General features: G+C 33.8%; 2 protein-coding genes across 2 annotated transcripts; both read right to left on the reverse strand.

The window, feature by feature from the left end:
- Nucleotides 1-10,189: 10,189 nt before the first annotated feature.
- LOC133190083 (complement component 1 Q subcomponent-binding protein, mitochondrial-like) lies at nucleotides 10,190-11,117 on the reverse strand. Its single transcript, XM_061325553.1, has one exon. The coding sequence runs from the start codon at nucleotides 11,078-11,080 to the stop codon at nucleotides 10,304-10,306; it is 777 nt and encodes a 258-aa protein (XP_061181537.1). The 5' UTR covers nucleotides 11,081-11,117; the 3' UTR covers nucleotides 10,190-10,303.
- A 4,723-nt stretch (nucleotides 11,118-15,840) lies between these two features.
- LOC133190085 (uncharacterized) lies at nucleotides 15,841-17,043 on the reverse strand. Its single transcript, XM_061325554.1, has one exon. It carries the CDS (start codon nucleotides 16,916-16,918, stop codon nucleotides 16,268-16,270), a length of 651 nt encoding a protein of 216 aa, XP_061181538.1. The 5' UTR covers nucleotides 16,919-17,043; the 3' UTR covers nucleotides 15,841-16,267.
- Between the last annotated feature and the right edge of the window lie 6,038 nt (nucleotides 17,044-23,081).

The following is a 23,081-nucleotide window of genomic DNA, read 5'->3' on the forward strand; positions in this document are numbered from 1 at the left end:
TATGAGTGGGTCTTCGCTCCACCATTTCGAAAGTTAATCCTTAAAGTTTACATAAAAATATACATTTTTTGGTTACCAAAAATATGGAGCAATGACCCACTATACCTTAAAAATATACTTTTATGACATAACATTCGCATCTTTTCGAGAAATACTAGAAGTCCATGAAGTCAAGGGTCATATCACAAACATGATTTAAATGCCACTGTTCATCAGGACTTGTGTAGTCTATTGGTTAGCGTGCTAGTCTCGAAAGAAAATGATACTTCAGTATTTTTATTGCTAAGGTTCGAACCCCATGAATACCACATTAATTTTTTTAATAAAAGAATAAATTTTGCCGAAAAAATTTTCCTCAGAAAAATTTTGTTTATCACAATTTCATAAATTTGAATAATGAGAACTTTACTCTAAATATTACATTCACAAACTGAACATGATTTTTATATTTCTGAAGCTATAGGCTTTCTGCACGCTATGTTCGCCCATCTTTATTATCTTAACAATAGCATTACGAAAAGATTTACGAACGTACAAATACTATATATATAATACTATATATATATATATATATATATATATATATATATATATATATATATATATATATATATATATATATATATATACTGTCAAACCTTGTTATCTCGATCGAGCTCGGTGGGACTGAGGAAAAAATTCGAGATATGCGAGATTGCAAGGGTACATGAAAAAAATCCGCTCAATGAATTTTTCTCATTTTTACATATAATTTGCCTTACGTTAATGGTATCATCATATGAAAATTTCAACCATGGTCATCAGGGTTATAAGGAAGATATGGTTGCCATGGTAACCACCGTTTTTCAATATGTTGATATTTATGTAGTGAATTTTTAATTATGCCATACAGGTATCAAAATTGAAACAAATTAAATAATTTTCACCAGATATTAAATAACATGCTTTATATTCATCGGAAATAAAAATTGTATCGGAAACTATTGATAGATGTACTAATGCCCCAGTTGCTTTGGGGAGTAGTCATTGTAAATTTGCAGTAATATTTTCACCCCAAGAGCAGTTTTCAACGTCTTGACAAAAAATTGCCCAATGAATTTTCCCAAAATTAATATATTTTGTAACAATTATTATAAGTGACTTATGTTTAAAATATGAAGTGGGGTCATCACATTCTTTTTTAAGCTACATGCATTTCAATACCCCCCCCTTTCCTAAAATATTAAAAGATTTGATAAATTTTAATCTGATGGTTTGTTGCTGAACCTTAAATATGCATAATCTGTTAAAAACTATAGAAAATACGTATAGATTAATAAATATTTTTTCCTGAAAATCTTGTAGTGGTTGCTCATTTTATGCGTAGAGCAGAATGATAGCAGAATGATATAAAATAATGTACACAAAAAACAACAATATGCATATTTTTTTTATTTCCCCATCTCCAAAATATTCATTCCGTTATTATATCAACATAAGTACATGTATATACATTCTAAACCAGTGCACAGTGGTCTAAGGGCAAAATTGTTCATGCTCTGAACACTCATCGAGTTCTCTGCACTGTGACTTGGAATCGGAAAGGGGGGGGGGGTGAGTCACTTGAACACATTGAATGAATAGGTTATTTCAGAGAACTTGTACCTGCAATATATACCGTATATAAAAATCCTAACTATTATCTTATTTGACAAATTTCATGATTTGCTATTTAATATTTACATTTTGCAAATATTTTCCCTTCAGATTCGTTGCAAGTTAGAAAACAATTCATTTTTTCATGAACTAGGTAAGCCTACATATCTCCATTGTGACGTCATAATGCCACACTTGACGTCAAAACTATAGTGCAAACTGTTTTGTTTCAAAAATAATCGTTGAATGACATTTATAAATTTGCGCTTCATGCTCACGCGATTCATGAAATATGCTGAGGTGAAACGGCTTTGTTTATGTCCTTGTGAATTTTAAAAAATCAAATTCATTTTTTAAATATATTCCCGTGAGCAGGATGAGTTGAAATTTTTTTTTCAAAAATGTAATATGCTCAAAACAATTTTCCCTCTCTGGTATACCTGGTACCTCCGTAGTACCTCGATTGTCAGAATTAACCTCTCTTAGTTTCATCTGTCATTCTTACACGCGTATTTTTTGCTAGATTTGTGAAAACTTGCAAAAAGAAACTTTTCTTTTCTGTCAGAAGAAGTGTGTTCAGTTTCAATTTTTTACCAAATACGACGAATAAAACATTTTACCACAACAATTATAAATGTTTACGCAATAATGTGCCGACGATTCAATGTTTACATGGTCGATGTAAGAGTTGAAAATGCTAGAGAAGATCTTACCGAGGAAAACAATTTCCTCTGCGATATTTTTAACCCTCTTACTGCCAGAACTGTGTCAAAAATGTGCAGTTGATACGCCAGAACTTTTTCTTACAAGAAACAGAGTGCATTGAATATTTCTTTTCTAATTGTAAGCAACATCCTAAAGATAAATTCTTTATTGTAATAATTTTATAAATTACTAAATAACGAACAAAAGGAATTTCAACTTCTGAGTTAATGACGTCAGCTCCTTTGCTAATATTACGTCACAGTCGTTAGAAAAAGTCCGCGTAATTTGTCAAAGTAATAAAAATCATAATGTACAAGAGTATTTAAAAAAAGAACATTTCAAACGCAATAATGAGCTGATTTTTTTTCTTCCTGCTGTTTAAATTACAACTTATAAATCTCTCATTTAGAAGAGAGAATAACATAATTAAAAAGTATTCTAGTTAAAAATTCAACTAGTATTTTATGTAAAACGCTTCTTCCTTTTGCTATAAAAATAGGAAAACGTCATCTAAATAAACCCCACACTTTTCGCCTAGAATTTTTTTGGACAAAATAAATAAGACTATTCTGTATGTCTATTCGATCCGCTGGGATACAAAAAAAAAAAAAAAAAAAAACTGCGTTACCAGTATTTTTTAAAATGTTTAGGCCTATAATATAATATTTACTAGAGATCGAAGCTCAATAAATTATATACAATGTATAATCTCATTTTTGCAGAGAGACGAATTCAAACAAAGCACATTTTAACTGAGAATTTCAAGTGCAGAAAAAAAGAGATATTTTCATAATTTTGACACATAATTTCAAATGAGATGTTTCTTACAGAAGTAGATCTAGCCGAATATCGCGGGGGAGAGGGGGGGGGCTAAGCAAACGATGCGCACATGTGTTACAAATATTTGGAGAGGTGGGGGTAGGGGTTGGTGAAATTAATGAATATAATCATATGTAACATAAATTGTTTTTGGAACATTCAGTCATTGAGAAAATTGTTTGATGTAAAGGTGTGCATGTGAAGTTGGTCTACGTCATGGCCATAGAAACCGGGGGGGGGGGATTGGCGGCCGTAACGCACCCCTAACTTTACCGATATATAGTAGACTGTGGGAAACATAGCTAGTACAATATAAAACATAGTTACTTTAAATTAGCCCCCCCCCCCCCATGAACATAAAGAGCGCCTGCGTACTTTTTTTAGCTTGTCAAAGAATTTCTGTTTGATAACCCCCCCCCCCCCCGCTTTCCACCACCCCAAATGAATTTCCTTACTATGGATATTGGACTGAAACGCTCGACAACATATAAGTCATGAAACTCAACCAGTAATTTTAAGAATTTAAAAGTCATATATGTCCCATTTTAAGAATTTAAAAGTCATATATGTCCTGTTTAATGCCATGATATGAAAATCTGATGGGCCTAATTTTACAAATTTGATTCATTATTCTGTTCAAAATTTTTTGCTGATTGTAAGCAGGGTTAATCGAAATCTTTAGGCAAATCTAAAGAATGGCGTATGAACTATCTGAAATATAAGGAATATAAAAGAAACACACAGCTTACGTGTAATTGCAGAACACAACATTTCTTTAATTACACGTAGTCATATTGTTAAATAGTGTTGCTTGCATAAAAATTTCGATATTTCAAAATTGTTGTAAAAATAAATTTTATTTTCAAAAAATTAATGTAAAGAAGAAAAGTAATTAAGTTACATGTAATCATAAAATACATTTTTCTGATAGTCGTTAGTTATTTGGTAAAACAGACCATAGTTGCATAAGTATTCTTATATACGTTTGTTGTGCAGAACAAATATACTTGTCATAGTCAAAGCAGAAGATCGAAAAAAGGAGAAATCATTTCAAATCCCAAGCCCCCCCCCCCATCCCAGACACTTCTTTGACGGTAAATTTAGCAAATTTAGCATTGAAATTGAAGCAGTCTTGAATGAAGGGACAATCGGCTTTCCTACATTTGGTGCAGAATATGTTCAACTCTCGCACGATTTTGCGTTTAACAAACGTGGAAATCTCCAATCTCATCAAGAATTTTTTTACGGATAAACGGCCTGTTTCTGACAGAATTCAGAAACTGTAGCAGATCATATCCAATCGATGAAAGTCGTTTAAAAATGTAAACTAATTCAACCGAGGTTATACAAGTATTACTTGGGTAGCTATTAAATTTATTCATATCAATACACTGTTATAATTTAACTATCAAGTGTAAAAAAGGCGATGATTTCGCCTCAAAAATGTCTTCGAATTGAGCAAGCATCCAGCAGTAATATGCATCCATGTGCGTTATTAGCAATTTGTCCTCCACCTTTCTGGTTCTTTCATTGATGGATATGTTGATATCAAGGTCGGTGGAAAATAATGAAAATTTTCAAAAAAAAAAAAAAAAAAAAAAAAAAACAGCTTAAAGATGAGAACAGGAATAATGTTATAGATGTTTATTTCAGTGGTGTGGCTATAGGCAAAAATAATGTGGATGCTTTTTTTGAATCAAGCTAAGGGGTCTGGGGAAGCGTTTAGCCTTCCCCCAGCCGAGGGTTGGGAGGGGATCCACGGAAATTGACAACATTTAGGAGTGTTAGATTGAGTATGCAGTGTTTGGATAATGTAAAAGAATTTATCTTTGAACACTGATACCAATTTATTAAAATACGTTCTCTTTTCAAAGAATTTTGTATTTTTCTTTAAAAAAAAATAATGTGGATGCTTAGGCATGCAAGCATACATAGAAGGGTTTGTTCCCGTTTTGCACACATTTGAATTTCAGGTATTGAAAAAATGTGTGCAAAACGGGAATTTGTCCAGGTAAGATAATTACTTAATTGCTATAGTCTATATCATAGTTGTTAGTTGGGAGAAAAAAAATCTACTGAAAAAAAAATGTTAATTTTGCATTTGATATTTTTATTTATTTCCTTAATTTCATAATAAAAAAATATATTTTAAAACATAAATACTAATCAAAATTATACATGTAATTTTACTATATGGATGAGTTAATCTTTAGGAAATAATAAAAAAAAAAACCGGGGTGAACTGCAATAAGGATATCTGTCTAAATTATCAACCTCATCTTTATTTGGGTTGGACAAGTAAAATTTCCAAAATGTATTCTTTAAATATAATAATGCATTGGTAAAACACAGGTAATTCCAGGTAAATCCCAGATGGGGATCGGACTATAATTGTTATCAAAACATATTTCACACCTATTGTCCTATACCTAATTATCAAATGTGTGCAAAACGGGAACACACCCATAGAAGCTATGCCACTGTAATTTATAAAAACCAGGAAATATTAATCCCGCTAAAAATGTATTTCAAGTATTCTGTCTCGTTAATACTATATAAAGAAATTGTCAGAGGAATATATGCACAAAGTGCGAACGATTTTATTTGCTCAGAAACATATCGGAATTCAGGAAATAAGTTAGTGTTTCTCAGGAACGGATCTTTCAATATATGTAACAATAGTTGGTGCGGGAGGAAAAGTTTTTTTCTTCGTGTGACATCCCGCAGTCACCGAATGTAAAACAAATCAAGCGAGTATTCTATCTGTAGATCTTTAGATATATAATATATTAATCGAACAAACAATGATTTATTGAAGATGCACTATTTCAAACATAAATTAAACTATTTTCCTTCTTCTAAAAAAATGGCGTCTATACGTTCCATGATTCACTTGTACATGTAGTACATGTACTCCTAGTTTGATTTTCTGAAATTCCCATTCCATTTTTTCTTTTGATTCCCAAAATCAAGTTTTTATAGTAAAGTTTACTAAATAGCCATAAACATCTGATTTATTTCTGATCAGCTAAAAATTCATAATCTAATTTTTTTGTATATAATCTGGCCCCAAGATCGTTTGGCAATCCTAGACTTTTAAAATCAAAATTTCAGTAATTCACAAAACGGATATTTATTACAAACTGACCTTTGAAAATTAAAATTCTGAGAGGAAAGTTAGGTGGAGAGGGTGATTTTCTCGATTTAGATTATATATTTTAATACCCTCGCACCTCGCAGGACAGAGTACTGTAGATCACTAAATTTTAACGACACATTGTTTCCGCGAAATAATCCACCCTTAATAAGCGAGACAATTTTTTTTACGAATTGTGGTAATTGCTCTACATAATTTTTAGGAATACTTCTATACGCGAGAATGAAATTTTCGCGAGCACATTGTCTCGCGTAATTATGCGAAAATAAAGTTCTCGCGAATAAAAAAATATTTACAGTATTTATTTCCAAGATATACAATTTTTAAATTTTATTCTTATTTACTTTCTTTACCAGAAAAAAGTTTCTTCCTAAGGTAGAAGAGATGATTTATTAACAAAATTTTCAAGGGCAGAGTGTTTCATTCCAAAATCTGACACCCCCCCCCCCCCATTTTAACTAGTCGTCCCCTTAATAAAACGAGAGGGAAAGATACATCTTAAATTCTATGTATGTTTCTATGAATAAAAATTAAGACAACACAAGTATACTTATCATACTTTGCAAACTATAAGTGCTAACAAAGATTCTAAGCCATGTCTTTAAAATAGGCTATGATATTTTTGAAGACATTATATATCATTATTCTTTGTAATGTTCTTTTTTTTTTTTTTTTTTTTTTTGTGACTCTTAAAGTTAATCTATAGTAAAAGTACCAAAAAGAAATCAAAGACCGTTTCATTTATAATTAAATTTTGCAAAGTCCATTGCAAAGTGTCTTGAATATGCCCAAACTTCTGCCAGAGTCCGGAGACGCAGAGGACTATGGGTAGTATGGAATATGCCCTGTACGTATTGTGACGTTTTTGACGTCATCACTGTGAGTTTGACGTCGTCATTGTATCTCGGTTGTCTTTCAATATTTGCCAAGATAACATTACAATTTTTATTACTTTGAGCAAATAAATGCTTAAGAATAAATACGTGATTCATAAACTTAAACACTGAATAGATCAATACTTTTTTTTATATAAAATACTTTTGATGGGACATATATGACCCCTGTGGCAGCCAGTGGGTAGAGCCCATATATGACCCCTCTGGCAGTAAGAGGGTTAAAAATACGTTCATGTCCAGCATGCGGCCTCAAACTGGTCTATACACGTATATATGAAAAACGCATTCATTTATCTGTCCATCCATATAGGCCTATATTCATTATAATCACTGAGAAAATCACGCCGTCTGAAGCTTCTAGGAAATGAATATCGATTCATAGATGTAGATCCTATAGGAAAGAAACCGATCTCAAATAAAATTCTAATATTTTAAATAAAACTAGAGGACATAAAGATCCAGATATGAATTAAATTTATTCATGAAATAGATTTCAGTGTTCAGAACTACGACAAAAGGTAGACGTGTCGAAACGAAAAAAAAAACAACCAGGAATTAAAAAAAAAGTCTGCGTCGACGCTCACCAACACTCTGCAACATCACATCTTAATATTATTCTTTCTCTGCTTTAAAATTATTGCCACGAAGATATTTTGTCATGGGCGTAATCATAATCACGCTCCTTATTCAGCTGTTATTCCGGAAATGGTTACCGTAAATCTTCTTTTTTTAAACATCACATGAGTCGATCACGTGACGCCTTGCAATCGCTTCCTTATATATAGGTAAAAAATCTATAAAGAAGCTTCCCAAAACATTAAGGCAATGCTAGTCATAGCTTTTCAAGATCTTTGGAACGACAGTCCCTCTACTACTTTAACCCATGCCAACGAAATATCGATGTATCATTTTTATATTCAATACAGTTGAACTTTGGTATCTTGAGCTTAACTGTATTGAATATAAAAATGATACATCGATATTTCGTTGGCATGGGTTAAAGTAGAAGAGGGACTGTCGTTCCAAAGATCTTGAAAAGCTATGACTAGCATTGCCTTAATGTTTTGGGAAGCTTCTTTATAGATTTTTTACCTATATATATATATATACAAAATGCAGGTATATATGCAGGAGAGGATCAACAGTTTTTAAATTAAGGTTACACAATGTTATTTTTACTTTTATACTTAAAGTCTGATAATCGCCTTTTAGACCACCATATAAAATACTAGTAATATGTGTGGAGCAAAAACTGTGAATGGGATAGATATGGGGTAGTGTGAAATGGAATAGATATGGGATAGTTTTTTGTTTTGTTTTTTTTTTTTTTTTTGGGGGGGGGGGGGTAATGTAAGAAGTTACTAACTTTATATCGAGTACAACAAATTTTGTTGATGTTATTTAAACTAAACTGGAATATGAAATGTTTTATGGTGTATTATATGTATAATATATTTATACCTATGAAATGTACGTCTCTTGGTTTTAATAAAGTCTGAAAAAATCTGATTTGCTAAAATATGGCTTAAAACATGGAGCGTTTATTTCAATCAAATCGTTTGCCGGTTTAATTTTATTTACTCTGATTTATTTAAATTTTTAAACAGTTAAATTTTGGTTCAATTGCATCGAGAGCGAAAGGTTTTCTTCAAGTTATGGTAACTATTAAGATAAGAAGACTTAAATATTCCAAACTGACAAATCGTCCGCTTGACAATGTTTCGTACACGATTCCTGCACATCACACACCAAATACGCCTATCTTCTTTAATATTGTGAGACTAGGTCGGCCCAAGAATTTAGACGGGTCGGGCCTTAAATTTAATAGTACAGACAAAACACAGCTGCTTGTCACAAAATATTTTCCTTCATTAAATATTATCAATGACAGCCTTATTTTCTGCATAGCAGAGCGACCTTTGGGATCACTTTGCCCAGCGTCTGTCCGTCTGCTGTCACACCTTATAACTTCAGGACTGTTAAAGGCAGGGATTTGATTTTTTTGCTCACGTATTGCTTGGAAAAATGGCTATTGTAGATTACCAGGGTTACCAACCTTGTGACTTTTGAACTGGACCTTTTAAAGCCTACGTAGCTTTAGGGGGGGGGGGTTTCCAAACATAACTTTTTGCTATTGAAAATGTTCATTGAAAGGCCGCCCCGTCCTCCTTTTTGTTGCAGTAAAGTCAAATAAGGCTAATGTTGTAGTTATGAATAAAACATAAAAGAAGTTGGAACCTAACCCTCCCCCTTCCCCCCACAATAGGATTTTCGAGTTTGGACAATTTTACTGTGTTGTTGTTGTTGTTTTGTTTTGTTTTTGTTTTTTTTTGGTCTCGTTGTTCAAGTATTAAAGTTGAATTTTTTCGGGTTGTCCTCCTTTCAAAAACGATGCTATGTCCTTTTAAGGCTTTAATATTTGACTTACTTTTTAAAATACACCCTAGTGCCGATATATGAGGGGTGTCTAAACAGTTCGTGGATAATGGCGTGTTTGTCAGTTTGAATGGTCCTATATATACAGAATACATGTTACATGTATATACCAAAATGCTTGTTATGAAAATCCAAGTCAGAGTGTTGGGGTTTTAATTGTTTGAAGTTGATATATTTTGTAATTATAAATCGCGTCTTACAAGGGCGCAGGTAGTGTGCAGAGCCCAGGGTTGAAATGATGGCAAATGGATTAAACCATTAAAAGTAGGTAACAATGTGATACATATTCAGTGTGCCACTTTGTAATTAGAATCAGGATATACATGTAGCTTTTAACTAACTTAATTGTGTTTTCTCATGTTTCTTCATGACAAAGCCATGCAAGGAAATAGAAAACACAAGGTGGATAAAAGCCACCTCCAATAACGAAACATGAGAGATCCTTTAAATAATCATAGTTTTTCACATTTTCATTTTGTTCACCATACTCAATTTTATACACAAGGATATAAATATGTAAATTATCGGAAAAAAAGTCAAGTCAGATGTCATTCTTTCATTAAATGTACATGTATACAAAGCATTCATCTTTTTGTTAAAAACTATTATTCTTCTACTTTGCATGAAATATTCACAAATTTCTACTATACTGTTCTTATTTCTCATCAACAAAAGATTTGAAAGTGGTGAGAAACTTGATATATTCATTGTGTTCATAGCTGGTGCTAAAATCAATCAACTCTTTGGCAAATTCATTGTCTATTCTGCGTTCATCCAACATGTCCATCAACTTTTCATACATTTCTCCATCCATTGTCTCTCCACTGCAGACATACGTTGATGGCATAATTTCACCTTTGCAGACGCTGAAGTGTACAATTTCAAATTTATCTCGAACGTCCTGCTCGTCCCCATCATCTGCTTCTAGTTCATTGAGAAACTGGCAAGAAATGCGGATTTTCATGCCACTCTGTTTTTGGATCTGTACAATAAATGGTGGTCTACAAATCATTTGTGGCATTTCATTACTGTAATCTCCTGATCCTTCATCGACCAAATCAGTAGCGTTGTTGACATTGAATTCAACTGTTATCGTTTCGTTTCCCTCTGTTCTAGACATGGAAACTTCACATCCATCTCGCACAATTTTCCAGTTTTTTAAATATTCTGTCGCCTGACTACTTGGGCCCTTTTTCTCGTTTTCAATTTCTTTTGCAATATGCTGAGACATGTCCTGGTCTGTCTCGGTGTATAGCAATCTTTTCTGGAGTGAACTACATTCGAGTTTCCTCGACATGGCCAAAACGCTGGACTGTGGGTTACTGTGAAAATTTGCAGATGACAGATATCTTCCAAATGAGGCAGCTGTGCAGATCGCCCTCTTTGACTTTTGAAAACTGTTAAAGAAATGTTTTGCAAGTAAAGAAGACATATTTTCCTGTTTTTAACAAACGAAGGTTAACCAACACTGTTCACAACGTGATCCAAGTTGAGTTGTTTTCCTTTTTTTGAATACCGATCTCGATTTGTGTCAGTTTTTTTTGTTTTTGTTTTTGTTTTTTTTTTGGTGTTTTATTTTTAATCTAAGGTCTGACGACATGTTGCTTGAATATCTGTTTAACATTTTTTTTGTAATAGACAACAAAATAATGATAATTATCACTGTTTTGAAACTTTTAAACTGTTTTCAAAATGTCTAAGTTGATAAAGACACCAAAAAATTGCGATATTGGCAATGCTAGTGATTTTCAATAGGATTATATAGTAAATAGCATCATCTGGTATCTTGCACAACATGCACAAATGCCTGGTAAGGTACCTTAATTTATTGTAAGGAAACTTGTTAAAGTAGCAATACTTCAATAACAAATTCTTGGAAAAAATAATTTATTATTGAGGAACGTATACATTTAACCTTTGAAGACGTTACGTTAGCAGATAATGCACATGAGAAAATCAAAACATGAGTAAAAAAGGTTTTGGCAACATGGTTTTTGCAGAAAAACGTCGATTTTGGGCCCGAAGCAATGTTTTTCAAAAGGGAGGGGGCACAGCATCCTAAAAACTGACAATATATAGAGATTTAAAAAAAAGCAGAAAAATAAACTACCCAAACTCGAATAACTCATCTAAGGAGGTGGATTGGGGTGCTTTTTTTGTTTTTTTTTTGTTACAAATGCAAGAATTTGCCAGAGTTCGCGCCGAACTTTACTGCATATATGGTGGGGACCTATAAAAGGAAAATACAGCGAAGATTACTTTCCAAACTAGAGTGTTCCAAGGAACGCATGTGTCGCCTGCCTTCCCATTTTAACAGGAAAGGAAAAAAAAAGTGACGGACCACACCGGGATTCGAAACCGGGCCCCGTGAATCTCCAGTCAGGTGCTTTACCAAATGAGTTATCTGGCCACCGGCATCGAACCCGGCCGACACCACATTCCTCCATCCTTAAAGGTCTTCACCCCCTAAAAGACACCAACCCAGGCTCTTTCCTAGCAGATCTTTCATCTGTCATTCCAGGGTATGGCACGTATGGCACCAAATGCAACAGCTACATGTATAGACCCTTTTCCTATGACACATTTTGCTTAGGAGTTATTCCCCTTAGCCGCCATCTTGTATGGCAAAGCAGTGAATTTACCTCTTTGAGCAACCAGTTTTAAACATGCATTCAAGAAAAATATGGGGGGAAATACGAGGGGTTATCAAAAAGTTCGTGGACTGACTCGATAAAATTAATAATATGTAGTCTTTGCTTACAAAATTTATGGGGAACATAAAACAACAAAAGTTTAAGAAATGTTGAAAATTTTAGCTTTATACGTTGATAATTTGCCAAATTATTCTAACTTTAAAAAGACTTTATGTGATCACCCGGCGCTGTCGCCGTTTAGTGTCATGACGTCCACTTAACGTCATTGTTTCTTAATGTCCACTCTCTCTACCTCATACACTTATCTTGATGAGATTACCAGGAGTTAAGTAAGGACTTAAACCCGTCTTGTTTATATGAATTTACAATGTCATGAGCAGCTGTTTTCAATGCATATAATATTGTAAATGGATCTATATATGGGGAAAGATCCTCACTTGATTATGCCAGAATACTTAGCTTGTTGGAGTTCAATTTCTCCACACATGATCAACGCCACTTTTCGACGTGACTGACTTTTGAAATACTGACTACAACTCGACACTAACTGTGCATATTCCATCTCTCTGAATCTTTTTGGGCATTAAAAAAGAAGTACTCTGGATTCAGTTTTTTTCTGTAGCCAGTTTAAACATTCCTTAGGTCTATACCAGTTTTTCTAGGAGCGAAACTCTAAAGAGTGTTTGAAAAAGAAACCCCTCCCCCCTTTAGACGTTATTTTCAAGCCCATAATTGTTTGGACACTCCATATAAATTTACGATAACATTTCATAGAAATTACAGAATTGGGTAAAAATTGCAAATTTTACTGAACAAATGTGTCGTACCACATGCCTGAATTAACGAGATAATTTTATGACAAATACTCATATCTAAAGAGTTTTTCCCAGTTACACTAAGGTGGTAGAAGAAAACGTCATATTAGAGGTTGCGCCGCCTGGACATACCTTTGCTTACAAAAACACTAACAATTTATTTAAAAAATAAAAATTATGACTTATGGTTTAATCTCTAGATAGAAAAGATGATGCTTACTAAATGTGTAAAAATTCATTGATGTACCTAAAGCGGTTTTAATTTTATGACGCTAGTCCACGAACTTTTTGATAACCCCTCGTATATATTACAATCTTATTATCATGAATTAATAGAGGATATAACAAATGTGTATTCATAAGAAAAATAGTGTTATCTTTACCTCAGTAACCAGTATAAGAAATTGAACTTGGTTGAATAATGAAGGGATCTTGGAATGTTGCCCAATATGGCGGCTAAGGGAAATAACTCCTAGGCAAAATATGTCATAGGAAAAGGGTCTATAGGAAAGGAGAAAAATGCGACGGACAAGACCAGGATTTGAACCCCCCCTCCCCCCCCCCTTATTGCTCTACCAATTTCCTTTGCAGAGTTGTCGTTCGCTCCCCTTTCAGACAACTGTGCAATGGACTCGCATGAAATAAACATGATATTCCAAGGATTATTTCAAATTTAACCAATAGTTCTAGATCTATTTTGTAATTATGTATCTTAAAAGGCCAAACATTAACGCAGACATTTAATTATAATGCACTATTTATCGTGCTTTTCACTGTGATATACCGCGCAAGCCCATTATGAACCGATGGTAGAGAGTGGTGCTCTACCAACTGCAGGCACGTTGTATCGCCCCCCCCCCCTTTTTCCATCATAGCCTATTACTGGTGGATATGTTATCTGAAAGGCAGGTTGGCCTCCCACTTTTTGTTGCAGTATATGTAGTCAAATCATGGTATAACTGGGTAATAAAACTGCAGATTTGGTTGTGAAGAAAGTTGGAACCTTTCCCCTTCACCCCCTCCCAACGAAATATGACTTTCGAGTTTGGACTTTTTTTTGTTCGTTCTCGTTTTTTCAGGTAAGTTGTCTTTTTTCTGGTTGCCCCCCCCCTTTTTTTCAAAGACGATACTACGTGCCTGAACTATCTGGCCACCGGCGATCGAACCCGTCTGACCGCCACAGCATCACTTAATATATACATGTATATAAAAAGAGGGTGTTGCAGTTCTTTTTGTTATTTTCCCTAAAGTTGTAGCAGTATTAAAAGAAAAATTTTAAGTAACAGAAAACGGTCTTAATTTTTTTCAGATACAACGGTAAATACAGCACAATGTAGAACAATATTTAGAAACTGCATATCCACTTCCAATTTGCCATTAAATTAAGTGTAAATTAGTCACATAGCAAAAATTAAATAAGTCAAGTTTTCTGTTTTTCAAATAGGGAATCCCCATTGTCCTGAAAAATTGCCTCCTTGAAACAGAATGAATTTGATATACGCATAAAGAGACAGGATTTTTCTTCAAAACTGCCATTTCCAATTTTTGTTTCAAAGAGGCATATTTATGAAAATCACAAAAATCGAATAAAAATCATTATCCATCCGAAATGCAAAATGTGCACTTAAATTAGCAATTGATACTTCAGGGTCGGAGCTGGTCTAGGGGTAGAGCGTGTGGACTCTATGCAAATATTCTTTTTTACCTGAGAATGGGTTCGAATCCTGGAATGGCTGGTATATATATAAATATTTTTTTCCTTATATAATGGAAGTACAATGTAACATCTCTCTTGAGAGAGAAAGAGGGAGAGAATGTCAGAAAGTTAATGGGTAATACATGTATTTTAAATGCATGCAGAATTAAATTGTTATCCTTGATATTGTGATCTAAAACTAATAAGACATATATTTAATGTTATTATTTAGTGGCAATGTCTTAAAAAATAAAGTAATGTCATTTTAAATAACTTAATTTTTTCATACGCATTTCGTTTCATTATTGTTCTTTTAATTAGTGGCTCAGATTTGACTTGAAACAATTAAATTAAAATGACCACTGCATCAACAGCTTGATTATTAGACACATTTTTACATATATATTGAAAAATATTAACGCACGTTGTCTACAGTACATCTTTTAAAATGATGTGCGAGGTGCACTTGCCATTAATTGTGATTTTTTATCGTTCTAACTTTTCTCGTGCAATATGGCGACAGTGACCATAGATGTGAAAAAAAGTTTACTTACAGGTCGCCAGTCTATGTTAGGAAAAAACTATGCATGAAATAAACGTAAAATGTGAAATGTTTTGTCATAACAAGCTGGACATACCCATCATATAAATTAAGTCATCTACGTAGCATTATCAAAATAAAGAGATAATGTGGGTATTTAAATGTCCTTCTCGATTTAGGGAATGCATACTATACTATGAATTTTCATGTAAAGAAAAAAAATCTCCATGGATAGTAGGACTGCGATGAAATACTATATATACAGACAGCATTTATCATATTAATATAAGTTATAACGGAATATTGCTATATAAATACTATATAGAAATATCGAAATATCGCAAAAAAAAAAAAAATCCAACTTATTATTTTTGTTTTTTTATAAACATTTTGGGTATAATATATAAAATAAATATGCTAAATATAAATATGAAATACATAATAATTAACACAATTTTTGTGAAATAATTTCAATTTGTACAGATTCTATATGAATATATTCTTTTTTGGTTCATTTCAATACAAAAAGAATATTGTATAACAAATTCAAAATATTGTGATACATATCATATCATGACTAAAATATTGTGATACAATCGATAGAGATTAATAGTTGTATTGTCCCAGCCCTATAATCTACACCCACTACACATTTTAAAGCAATGCCTTAGCAGAGAGAAAATTCGGACTGTGCACATTTTTTTTTTTTTTGCAGTGAACTCTGTCTACAATCCTCTCGCTTGTCCAAACAGTTGTACTGTCAAACATATTATTTGTAATGTATACCCTTGAACGGTAATTGAATACTTTGTCTCATATGAAATAAAAAATATGTCTTCCACCATTTGAAATTGGTTACATCTAGACTAAACTACATTTACAAATTATCGATAATTACATATATTTTAAATTATTATTTTTCACTTAAATGTCTTTTCATTTTCTTAAGGAAATCAACATATAGCTGGTGTTCATAAACTGTGCTATAAGAAATCAATTCGCTGACAAACTGATTATTAATATTCCTTTCTTCTAGAACATTTAACAGTTTTTCATATAGCATTTCATCAAATTTTTGACAAACAAAGTTTGTGGGCAAACGTTCACCTTTGTACACCTGAACACTTGTGATCTCGATCTGATCAGCATTAGTACTATTTTTATCAAAACTGTCAAGAGACTCTTGGTCAGATACACATTCACAGCTGATCATCATTTTTATCCCACTTGGTTTTGCTATCTCCACCACGAATGACGGCCGTGAAGACATTGGAGGACCATCTAGATCAACATTCTCATATTCGTCATAATTGTCTTCTAAAGAATCATTCACATTAAATATTACTGTGATGGTTTCTGATTGGAGTTTCTTGGTCATTGTGATTTCTGACTCCGCCTTTGCAAGTTTCCATTCAGTGAAATAAAATTTATCACTAAGTGCATCTCCGTCTGCCTCTTCTTTAATTTCTTTTTCTAAGTAAGTCAATATTTCTTCATCAGTTTGTTTATTTGCACCAAACCGCACATGAGAATGTGATAGTCCACTGCATCCAAATTTTCTCATTATTCCACAAGTCCTTTTCGAATCAATCGATGTTTTTGAATTAGACGAGATGATACAGAAAAATCTAAATAATTGTTTACATCCCACATACTTTCTACCAAATGTATACACAGATTTACAGAGATTTGACATTTTAACCTAATATTCTCGGTCTTCTCCTTCGAATGTTGGAGGAAAAATACTTAATTGTATTCCGAACCCGATCTTCCGATCTATAGCGTTAGCATGAATAGGCTTCCGTAGTAAATAGATATTTGTACAATATAAATACGATTTTATTTTCTGTGCCAGTAAAGAGTTTGGTCTAATATGAAATCATTCTACAATATGCATGATATACCGACTACGATGATATATATTATAATATATAAAGGATCTGTTTCACCCATAAGGGCTCGGTTTCAGGATGGTGTATTGTGTGTTTTTCTATGTCTGTATCTATGTATTAAAAATGTTCAATTTCGATACGATTTTTTTTAAACTGCAATTTTCAGCGATTTTGTTTAAAGTGGCATACAGGCCCGATGGGCCAGGTGTTTATTGTTATTTTATACAGTTTGTAAAAAAAAATAATTTATGTACACATGTCAGTATAAAATATATAAATTATGTATAAATTACTTACTTACTTATAATCATCAGGATCTCTGTTGAAATATACGGTGTGGCGAAAAATTACCAAAAAAAAAAAAAAAAAAAAAAAAAAAAAAAAAAAAATCATAAGTTGATAATCACTATATTGACTAGTAATCAATATCATTCTCAGTAAGTCCTTTAGGATATAAATGTGAAATCTCGCACTATATTTTCGGAATTTCCTGTTATATATAAACTGCCTAAAACCTCATTTTTTTAATACTACTTAAAAAGGGTCTCATTTATATCACTATCAAATACACAGCGTAGTTTTGTCCACTGAATTTTCAATTTATCAATAAAAGTCCATCGTCGCAAACCACGGCCAAAATATGCGATCCTCTCGCATTCTGGAGATTCAATAATTTCCAGATATTATATTTCCGTGTGAAATGGTATAGTAACATACAAGTCATGATATTAAATCTAGAAAATTTTAGAAAATATTAACTTCAAATCTGCGTCCAGGCACCTTTAAAACTTGTTTCCGATCCTTTTTCATTGGCTTTTCCTACGCCGTATGTTTGTAATAATTGCTATTAATTGTCAGTTAAACATAGCTTAAACTAAGATATATTTTTAATTCCAATTTCAAAAGGATACTGTTTTTTTTAACAGACACGTGGTTCATTCTTCAAAGGGGAAGGCCCATGGACCACTTCAAAGGGGAAGGCCCATGGACCATATCGCTTACTAAGTAACTTTATCCTCGCTGTCCCTCGGACTTTTATATTCCCATGATAAATTGTGATCCCATATTATGGACCCCCGAATTAAAAGGTCTTTAAATCCACACAACATGAGAATGCCTCAATATCACTAAAATAGCCTTGCACTTATTAAGCCAGCTCTAACCCAGGATCCATTATTTTTATGAACAAGAGCCTTAACGGTCACAGGAGTATAATACAACACTGTAAAGGATCCATAATTACTTGCCTGTACTACTATCACCATGTAAACAAAACAATAGTCCTTGAGCAAACCCATCTCATCTCCCCCTGACCTCTCTTGGTCTTTGAAGAACAGGTAATGTATAAAGACAAGGTATTTTGTCTCATTTTTAATTTTTCTATTATTCCCAAGTCTACCTGATCCTTAAAAACAACGAAAGTACTTTTTATATGACATATTATTGAAATTCTTGCATAAACCTCTTATTCAATTGACCTTTCAATTACACTATTAACAGTAATTAAATTATCATAGGTAAATAACAAAGGGAAATAACTTCTCCCAGTAGAATACAAATTAATAGAGTCCTGCCCCAGCACCAGTATACTTAACCAAGTGGTTCCGAATTTTGCCTGAGTATGGTAAAAATACACTTGCTCATTACAACTTTGTTTGCCCAGGAGCAGAGCAGCAGAATTTCAAAGAAATAATGCATTTTCACTATAGATTCAACAAAGCCTCACCCTATTATAAAAATCCCTGGCCCAAGGGTCATGAAACTCACATTTTTTTGTTTGATAAAGCACACTTGTTCATTATTACTATGTATTTACTATTTAGTTTATCTACTAAAACCCTAGGAGCACTGAAGGAGATTTTCAAAGAATTAATGCATTTTCACTATATAATTAATACAGCCCCACCCTAACACCAGAGCCCCTGAACCAGGGGCCGAGAAACTCATAACTTTGGAAGAGCACCCTTGCACATCATAACCATGCATTTAGTATGTTTGCTAAATACCCAGGGACAGAGAAGAAGATTTACAAAGAAATTATGCACTTTCACTATACATGTATATTCAACAGAACCCCACCCTAACACAAAAACCCTCCCCCAGGGGCTATGAATTTCATAATTTGTAAGAGGCATCCTTGCTCATCATTACCATTCAAGTGGTTTGTCTGCTAAATACCAAGGGGCAGAGAAGATATTTAAAGAATTCATGCATTCCACCATTTAATCTATAGAGCCAACTCCAGAACCCCTTACCCAGGGGCCAAAAAATTTACAATTTTGGGAGAAGCACCCTTGCTCATCATAGCCATGCACTTAGTTTTTCTGCTTTATACCCAAAAACCAGAGAAGATTTTCAAAGAATTAATGCATTTACACTTTATAATCCATAGAACCCTGCCCTAACACCAGAACCCCTGACCCTAGGACTACGAAATTCACAATTTTGGAAGAGGCACCCTTGCTTATCGTAACCATGCACTTATTTTTTCTGTATTACTCAGGAGCAGAGAAGAAGATTTTCAAAGATATAATGCATTTTCACTATAATCAATAAAGCCCCCCTGAACTCCAAATCCTGGGGCCACAAATTTCACAATTTCGAAAGAGGCAGTTTGAAAGAGGCACTATTGCTCAATCATAACCATGCACTTAGTTTATCTGGTGAATCTACAGGGCAAAGTGGGGGGGGGGGGGGGGAAGAAGAAGATTTTTGAAGAATTAATGCATTTTCACTATATGATCATTATAGAGCCCTGCCCTAACTCCAGAACCCCTGAACCTGGAGTAATGAATTTCAAATTTTTTGTAGAGGGATCGATGCTTAATACAACTATGGCAACAGTTTGACTGCTTGATGTTCAGGAGTAAAGAAGATTTTAAAAGATTGCATTAATTTTGATGGTTTTAGACCCATCCCTTAGGCCCAAGGGGGGGGGGGGGGTAGAGACCTTGAAATTCAAAATTTGTCTTCCCCTTCACTCATAGATGTTTAATGCCAAAATTGGTTGAAAGTGGTTCCAGAGAAGAAGTTGAAAATGTTAAAATGTTAATGCACAAGGCACAATGATGGTCAAAAACAGATAGCAATAGGTCACCTGAGTCACTCAGGTGACCAAAAATAAATTAATCTACACAACTTGGGGATGCTTGTGAATTAATGGTTCTATTATAGTTCTTGAAAAGATTTCAAACAAGAGGCCCATGGGCCACATCGCTTACCTGAATCACTATGACCCTGCTGTTCATCAGCAGATTATCCCCCATATATTCCTATGTACAACTTTGATACCCATTGTGGCCCCACCCTACCCCTGGGAGTCATGATTTGAACAAACTTGAATCTAAATTACAATGTATCTGGGGATGCATTCATATAGATATGACTTATCATTGCTTTGCTTTTCTTGAGAAGATTTTCCCTATAAATTCCTATGTAAAACTTTGATTGACCACTGTGGCCCACCCTACCTCTGGGGTTCATGACTTGGACAAATTTGAATCTACCTTACCTGATGATGACTCCATATAAATAGGACTAATCATGCCTTTGCTATTCTTGAGAAAAAGATTTTTAAAGGCTTTTCCTATACATGCCCATGTAAAACTTTGATCACCCACAGTGGTCCTGTCCTAAACCTGGAGGTCATGCTTGAACAAAACTTGAATCTTCACTTCCTGAGGAAGCCATTGTATTTTTACTTATTCTAAACGTTCTCCCTTAGAATGAGGGTATGGCCATTCATTTAAACAAACTCTAATTCCCTTCACCCAAGGATGCTTTGTGTCGATTTTGGTTCAAATTAGCCCAGGGTTCTTGAGAGGAAGTTCACAGATGAACAGCTGGTCATAGGACAAAATCTCACTTTAGCTTTCATCTATGATGAGCTAAATTTATTCCTTAAACAATTCTATGTAAAATTTTGATCCACTATAATGGCCCCACCAATCCCCCAGGGGCTATGAATTGAAAATTCAAAATTAACATTATATTAGGAAGTTTTCACATAAGTTCATCTTATCTGGTCCAGCGGTTCTTGAAGAAGAAGATTTTAAAAGTTTTTTCCTAAATATTCCAATATACAATTTTGATCCCTATTGTGGCCCCACCCTACCCCCCGAGGCTGTGATTTAAACAATTTAGAATCTACATTTTTGTCTGGAGGATCTCACTTAAGTTTCATCTTTTCTGGTCCAGTGGTTTTCGAGAATAAGATTTTAAAAGATTTCTCCTATATATTTCACTGTTAAAACTTTGATCTCCTATTGTGGCCCCATCCTACCCCCATGGACAATGATTTGAACAATTTAGAATCTGCGCTACCTTAAGAAGCTTTCACATGTTTCAACTTTCTGGCCCAGTGGTTTTTAAGAAGATTTCTTAAAGACCCCATTCTATTTTTGCATTTTCCTGATTATCTTGCCCTTGGAAGAGGCTTGACCATTCTTTGAGTAATTAAGAATTTCCTTAACCCAAGGATGTTTCGAGCCAACTTTGCTTGAAATTGACACAGTGCCTCTTGAGAAGAAGCTGAAATTGTGAAAAGCTTCCAGACAGATGGAGAGAAGGACAGATGCTGGCCAACAAGTGATCAGAAAAGCTCACTTGAGCTTTCATCTCAGGTGAGCTAAAAATAACAAAAAAAAAAAAAACAACAACAAAACAAACAACAACAACAATGAAAAATACATGTAATTGAAAGTGGAGAAGGAAGAAGCCCCCCACCCCAACTCCATTGATTCACTCTCTCTTAACACAAATACTGCTACAGTATTAAGATAACTTAATTAGACTCTACATCAAACCACTGTGCAGAAGCAGTGTACCAAAAAACATGAAAAGAATTAAGATTTCCAGCTTTTTGATTCTACAGCTTGTGACATGAGTGTCATTATTTCCTTGGAAGGTTCCTGACCTGATATTTTGTATGATTGTATTGAGTGCAAAAATTACAGTGCCTTTTGGGATCTTTACATACAAAGTTTCTGAAACTATTTTCCAGCCATTTATATCAGCTACGAATCAAAGCAAATTAAGCTTTTTTATTACATGTATCATAATCATTGATTTAGGGAATATTTTCTCATTTGTTATTTGCGACCATAAATGCTGATTTAATGGTTGCAAACTGAGTTTTACTGGCAACGCATCAGCGGAACTGGTAAAATGGACGTTTGCAACAATTAAATCAGCATTAACGGTCGCAAATAACAAATGAGAGGATAGTTTTTTAAATCTAATGCAATCTATGTAAATTTATTTTGTTTAATGTTTACGTCTTATTATGCCCCCAGATCGAAAGATCCAGGGGATATATTGTTTTTGTCCTGTCTGTCTGTTTGTCTGTTTACCTATTTGTCTGTCTGTCTGTTGTCAACTTTAACCTTGCCCAAAACTTTTGATTGGTTGGAGCTATGACTTTCATATTTCACATGTATATTCCTTGTGACAAGACCTTTCTTTGGGTACCATCATATTTGACCTTTTGACCTTGACCTTGGAGTTTGACCCACTTTTGCAAAATTTTATGAGACTTTAACCTTGGCCATAACTGCTGAACAGTTGGTGCTTGGGATTTATAACTTCACATGTGTATTCTTTGTGACAAGGCCTTCCTTTGGATACCAACAACTTTGACCTTTTGACCTTGACCTTGGAGTTTGACCTACTTTTGAAAAACTTTAACCTTGGCCATAATTTTTGAATGGTTGATGCTAGGGCTTTCATACTTCACATATGTAATCCTTGTGACATCACCTTCCATTGGATACCAACCATTTTGACCCTTTGTCCTTGACCTAGGAGTTTGACCGACTTATGAAAAACTTTAACCTT

Source organism: Saccostrea echinata, unplaced genomic scaffold (assembly GCF_033153115.1).
Source record: "Saccostrea echinata isolate AGI-Se365-2 ecotype Australia unplaced genomic scaffold, CSIRO_AGI_Sech_v1 ptg000020l, whole genome shotgun sequence".
In the NCBI taxonomy this organism is placed as follows: Eukaryota; Metazoa; Mollusca; class Bivalvia; order Ostreida; family Ostreidae; genus Saccostrea; species Saccostrea echinata.

Bases quoted from the DNA above. Each gene is read 5' to 3' on its own strand.
- LOC133190085 (XM_061325554.1), bottom strand. From the start codon at position 16,918: ATGAGAAAATTTGGATGCAGTGGACTATCACATTCTCATGTGCGGTTT.
- LOC133190083 (XM_061325553.1), bottom strand. From the start codon at position 11,080: ATGTCTTCTTTACTTGCAAAACATTTCTTTAACAGTTTTCAAAAGTCA.